This window comes from Cebidichthys violaceus, unplaced genomic scaffold (genome assembly GCF_023349555.1).
Source record: "Cebidichthys violaceus isolate CVI_PGR_0920_01 unplaced genomic scaffold, fCebVio1.0.p SCAF_26, whole genome shotgun sequence".
Classification (NCBI taxonomy): domain Eukaryota; kingdom Metazoa; phylum Chordata; class Actinopteri; order Perciformes; family Stichaeidae; genus Cebidichthys; species Cebidichthys violaceus.
The window spans coordinates 3,909,859-3,915,510 of record NW_027176439.1 but is presented as its reverse complement, the minus strand read 5'-3'; the positions used below and the strand labels follow the sequence as shown (position 1 = coordinate 3,915,510).

Genomic DNA, 5,652 nt, shown 5'->3' with positions numbered 1-5,652 from the left:
GACTTCTCAAAATCATATTCATGAGGAATATGTTATAAATCATGAAGTTAGTTAGAATCATTAAGCCTAAAAACCAATGTTTAGTATGCTTTGAACTCTTAAAAAGGGGGCCATGGCCGCTTTAGGAAGCTTCTAAATCATAGCAGGAATAAAAGACGTACAATAAGGAGGTGAATGTATCGTGCAACATGAAATGTCTTTGGAGGAAAATGCATTATGATGCCAGCTGTCCTCCATCTTTAAGCAGCTGCAAATACGACAACGGTAAAGGCAGGATTGCTCCAGAAAGCTAGTCAAATATATATACATTAGAAAGCATAAATCTTGGCACAATGTAAATATTCAGTCACTTTCTTTAGCTTTTATTTAACAAACCATTCAGCCCTGTGTCATTTGTTTTGTTCCCATCTTTTTTTTTTTTTTTTGCTATCTGGCAGCAAAAGCTGCGATCCTCAGAAGGTTGTTGTTGTCAAAGAGTGTAACCATCTCCTCAGTGACACTGCCTGGAAAAAAAGTCTGCCTCTCTCACGCGGCATCGCTAATGCTCGACAGCAGCCCGAAGAAGGCGCTGTCACTGCGGTTAACCGTGCATTACCTCGGGCTTTCCTGTTCGCCCCACGGAGCCTCCGTTGCTTCTCCAGTCAAACTGCCACCGTAAGTTGAGCTGTAAAGCCCAAACGGATCACTTTGTCTGGCGACAATGTGACTGCGGCGAGGCAGCGCAAGTGGATTTCACTAACTGAAGTCAAAATGAAGCGCTGTCAGCTTTCGGGTGCAATAAGCAGACTGTGGAGTATAGTGGGAGGGTGAAGAGGAAACTGAGATTCCTCAGTCTCAACAAGCAAAAAGCATCTTTTCAAGTCACTAAAAAGAAAAAAAGGAAAAAAAAAAGATTGAAATATGAGACATCCATCTTAGTTTTTTTTTTTTCTGTGTATCTAATATATTTCTGCCATGCAATGTCTCTGTACACTGGAAATCAAGTTTGACAATAAAGCGCTGAGTGATGGTGTGCTATAATGGTGGGCATGACATCTTGGAAAGATGGCTTTTGGCACCGACGTGTCGACACTTCTCTTTTTATCACAGGCTCAGTTTGATGGCTGTCAAAGAAAAGAAAAACACAGAAGGCACAATGGGCACCTTAAAGCAGCTTGACCTATCGTGCATCCATCCTTGTTGTTTCTGGATGCTCCTGGTGCCGCGTGCGTTCTGAAACGGGTGTCCTGTAACGGACACCGAGGCCGGTCATTGAACACCTGTTCGGGCCTTTTTGGCCTCTTCAGCTCAACGAGTCTCAACCTCTGCATCTGTGTGAGACAAAGGAGTGTGTGGCTGTGTAGTTGTGTGTATTCCTGGTTTATTTCTGATTCCTTCCTGGGAAGTTCTGCACCAACATCCACTGACACAGTTTCCCACAAGGCCCGGATTGTCTGTAATTCACACATATGCACTTTAAAAAAAAAAAAAAAAAAAAAAAAACAGCTCTCTGAATCGGGACCATTCAGATCCACATGTCTGAGCATTGCTTCCCTAACTAGGTTTTGCATTATTAAGGTAACAAGGATGAGAGTCGCAGTGATCAAATCACTCAGCAGGGATACGTCTGCTGCCGCAGGGTGTCACGGCACTGAAGACGCGGCAAACAACGCAAGAACTTACTCGCTCTGGGACTCGAACAATGTGGCTGCTGGATGATGATGATGATGATGATGATGATGATGATGATGATGTGCAGATGTTGCAGGTTCACATCACAAGCGCTACAGCCATGAAAATTCTCAGGATCCTTAAAGAAATAATTGAGCCGCTCGGAATGGTTGTCATGCGTCAGCAGGCTTGTTGGAGGATGCTCTTTTGGCAAACGGGTGCCGCTACAGAAGTTGAATTTTCTATATTGATGCGGAAAGATTATTTTTTTAAGTATTTTTTATTTTTTTTACTTAAGGATTTAAGTAAATCCAGAGATGCTGGTTGAATCATTTAACATCCCCCCCCCCCCCCCCCCCCCCCCCCCCCCCCCGCTACCAAAAGAAAATAAAAAAAAAAAAATGTATAATATCAGAAAGTACGTGTGGAAAGACTTAATGAACCAGTGAAACTGGGCTTACGTGAACCAAATGTCCACCCAACAGCTTCTGCTAGTTAGAGCCAATGCATCGCCGCTGTCCTGAAGAAGCAACACGTAATGACAGAACGGGTGCAGGGATGCCTCGTTTCACTAACGGGCTCTAATCAGCGCCCACACTGTGAGCAACCTTCTGAATGAGCTGCAGATCTAGATTCCCAATCAATCAGAATTGAAACAATACAGCTGATCTGAGAGTAACACTGATAACAAAGTGGGTGATTAGTTGTGCGCTCTCTCTCTCTCTCTCTCTCTCTCTCTCTCTCTCTCTCTCTCTCTCTCTCTCTCTCTCTCTCTCTCTCTCTCTCTCTCTCTCTCTCCCTCCAAGCGCTGTCCAAGGTGCTGAATGAATGAAGCTGACCACAGCCACACAATACATCTGCCTACATATGCCTGTCGTGAATAAACACCTCTGAACAGCCCCAGGTTATGCGCGAGCAGGTAGCAGCTCACCTTCAACTTCGTCTTCGGGCAGGTTCACCGGGGCGCTGTAGAGCATGTCGGGGATGGTGCAGATGCCCCGGTACATCAACGTGGAGGTGACTGGATGCATCGGCATGGCTGCGACCTTTGGTGGCCACCTGCGCCCTCGTCATACAGAAATGTCTACAGAGAGGTTCCCAACTTCCCCCCACGGTCACCGAGGGAACGAAGAAGCAAGTCCATGGATGGGGGGAGAGGGGTGAGGTGGGAGGCGGTGGATACCGCAGCGTGTCCGCTGAAATCTTGCTTTTGGTCAATGACTGAGGAAAATAAAATTGTTGGGTGTCTTACCTCATTGCAGTTTTTGTTATTTGTCTCGCAAAATGTCCCGATTGATACACAAAGTCACACAAAACTACCTCAGGCCGAGACAATGCGCACATCTATACATCACCGCCAACCAAGACGAGCTCCACATCTGCGGGTTAGATACCGATCAATCGGTACGCAGATTTGTAGCTCATCAATGCACTGGTTGTCTGTGTCTTTAGTCCCGGCGTTTGTTTGCTGCGAGCAATTCCATGCATCCACTTGTTGGATACGTGCGCTCACTTGACGCACTCCCGTCCTCGGCACCCAGCAGCACACCTTCACATAATCCACAGAAACGGCGTGCCACGCTTAAAAAGATAGATGAGGGAGGGGGGGGGGGGACCTCAAATGTATCTAAACGTGCACTCTTTACGCGTTAAAGCGATGTCAGGTACGCGCGCGTTCGTTACCTTTTCAAAGACAACAATTGCTCGCTCGCTCTTAATTGCTCATGGGTACGGGGGGCGCGTCGCGATCCAGTTGTTCCATCCTCAGTTGCGGGAATGAAGGAGTGCTTTCGTGAAAGCAAGCTGTGATATTTAGACAGTCTCCTCTTTCTCTCCCGTCTCACTCCCGTCGCTCTGTCTCTCTCATACATACGTCTGCACATATGGGTGTAGGCAAACCCTCCCGCATAACGCACTAAACGCACACCCCCTCAGTCAAAAACCTCCCCTCCTGTTTCTCTTTCTCTTTTTGTTCAAACACTCTCCTCGTGCACATTCCGGTTAGTCACCGACGCTAGACTGAAAGCATAAAGTGTGATCGATGATCATGTGTTGTAGGTGTGTACGGTTGATTTCCGCCTACTGCGCCGCGGCTATAATAAAACTCAATTCAACGCCACTTGCTTAATGTATAATCCATAAAGCTGCAGACGCATTAAGTTTTGCTGTGACGCAAATCTGCATGTACCGCTGATTTAGTTGGCTAGAATGAGGTGGCTCATACGGCGTTTCAAATTGAGAGAGGAACAAAAGAAGAAAAGGGGGAGCAGAGTTAAAAAATGAAATCTGTCTTCACATCATCTCCAGTTGTGCTTTGCTGCGCCACCGTCTGTGCAGCGCGACCTTTTGAAATGAACTGTTGTACATTTCAAATGACATGGTTGGCTAACCAGTTGGGGGTGAGATGCAATGGGCCACTGTTGAATGGAGCCACTTGAATTTTTGATAGCCGCCCCTGAAATCTCTCTTTTGTGGAAGGAGGCTGCATGTCAGGCAGGTTTCAAAACTATCTTTCGTTTTCTCTGTCTTTTATTCCAGTTTCAGGGCCAGCCATGGCTATTGGGGGACCTGCGGTGGTATTTTGCCTTTTGGGGGGACCTCCATCCATTATGTATCTTTCTCATGATTTCTACAGTGTTTTTATGGAGAAAAGCAACCACTGACCACAGCGCCCTGACGGTATCTTGCCATAACGTGTTATTTGACGGGTCTATGGATCTGTTTTGAGGAATGTAGCAGATGTATTATTATCACCTGCATTTACTCCCAGTTTGTTGGTCTTGGTTCCCTCCGACTGGCTCTCATAGCTTTGTTTTCAGCCGCAGTTGGCAGCTGTTTTCAGTGAAAACACTCTAGAAACCCACAGGACACTACCTGCTCATAACCAAACAGTAGGCTCAGTTAGGTTCTAATAGAACACAATAGAACATTGTGCAGCTAAAAGGCCTGTTATTTCCCTCAAGAGTTGGCAGAGACCCAAAAACAGCCATAAGAGGGTGAATGTTTCTATGTGGCCACAAACACGACTCCAAATGAACGGTACACTGTTGCTTCGTTACTGCTGCTTGTGAAGATAAGCCACTTTCCCTACAAGTTTGCTCATTTACTATAGGTGATAATATTTCTGCCCAATTCACGGGGTCCATGCTGCAGAACGTCAAACATTTTCTAACCACGCGGACAGATGAAGAAGATGGAAAACTTTGAGGAGCTGCTGGTGATAGAAGAGAGAAACGGTGGTTTTGTTTCCTCGTCACAATTCCGCTTCGGCTCATGTCAGTGCAACCGTCAACGCGGAAAGCATAACCGAGGCACGCACCGGGGGGCAGCACGTCAGACTTCCACGCTGCACTACGGTGGTAGTAAACACGCGATTAACGTTGCAAATTCAAACAAAACCTCTTAGTTATGTCCTGGAAAAAGAATGTGGTTTGGGTTAAAATGACTGTAAAGTTAAAGTGAAACTCAGCATTGTGCAACACCTGGGTGAAAGACCTGAAGTGTTTGTTTTCCCTCAACTGTACATTTGGTGATAAGAGGATCTCTCCATTCTCTTCACACTTGAACACGGTTGACATCCCCAAAAAAAATACAACCAAGCAGTCTGTAAGAAAGGTTTTAGGACCAAAAAACAATGATAGAAACATCCAGGTAAAAGAGCCTTTCACACTGCCGAGCAGTAACTAACCGCCTCCGGTAATTTCAAAGAGAAGCGTTTGCCACCCTGGCTTCTGCCAATGAATTAGAAGGGGGCGGGCGTTGTGGAAATAGAAGAGGGTGGAAGAAGACGAGCCTCGTGGAGGAGCTGGTAATGCTGTGTCTGAGTGACCGGAGTTGTACAACACGGTGCTAGCGACTTATATTAGCCTTTTTTCTTGGGGAATTATTTACATTTCCGCCAGAAAGCCTTTAGAACGTTCACCAAAAGCACCTGCTTTGTCATCACAGCCTTGGACCGTAGCGGCAGCAGTCCCTTTTTAAGAACCCTTTTGCTTTTTTTTG

The 5,652-nt window shown here is 46.1% G+C and overlaps 1 protein-coding gene across 1 annotated transcript in view; it reads right to left on the bottom strand.

Annotated features, from left to right (window-relative positions):
- Positions 1-2,687, bottom strand: part of prodhb (proline dehydrogenase (oxidase) 1b) — a 7,095-nt gene extending 4,408 nt beyond the window's left edge. Inside the window, exons 1-2 of the mRNA XM_068720683.1 lie at positions 2,582-2,687; positions 1,088-1,103 (exon numbers count right to left, since the gene is read on the bottom strand). Coding sequence (XP_068576784.1) covers positions 1,088-1,103; positions 2,582-2,687 — 122 coding nt within the window. The remainder of the gene's footprint in view (positions 1-1,087; positions 1,104-2,581) is intronic.
- Positions 2,688-5,652: the final 2,965 nt, after the last annotated feature.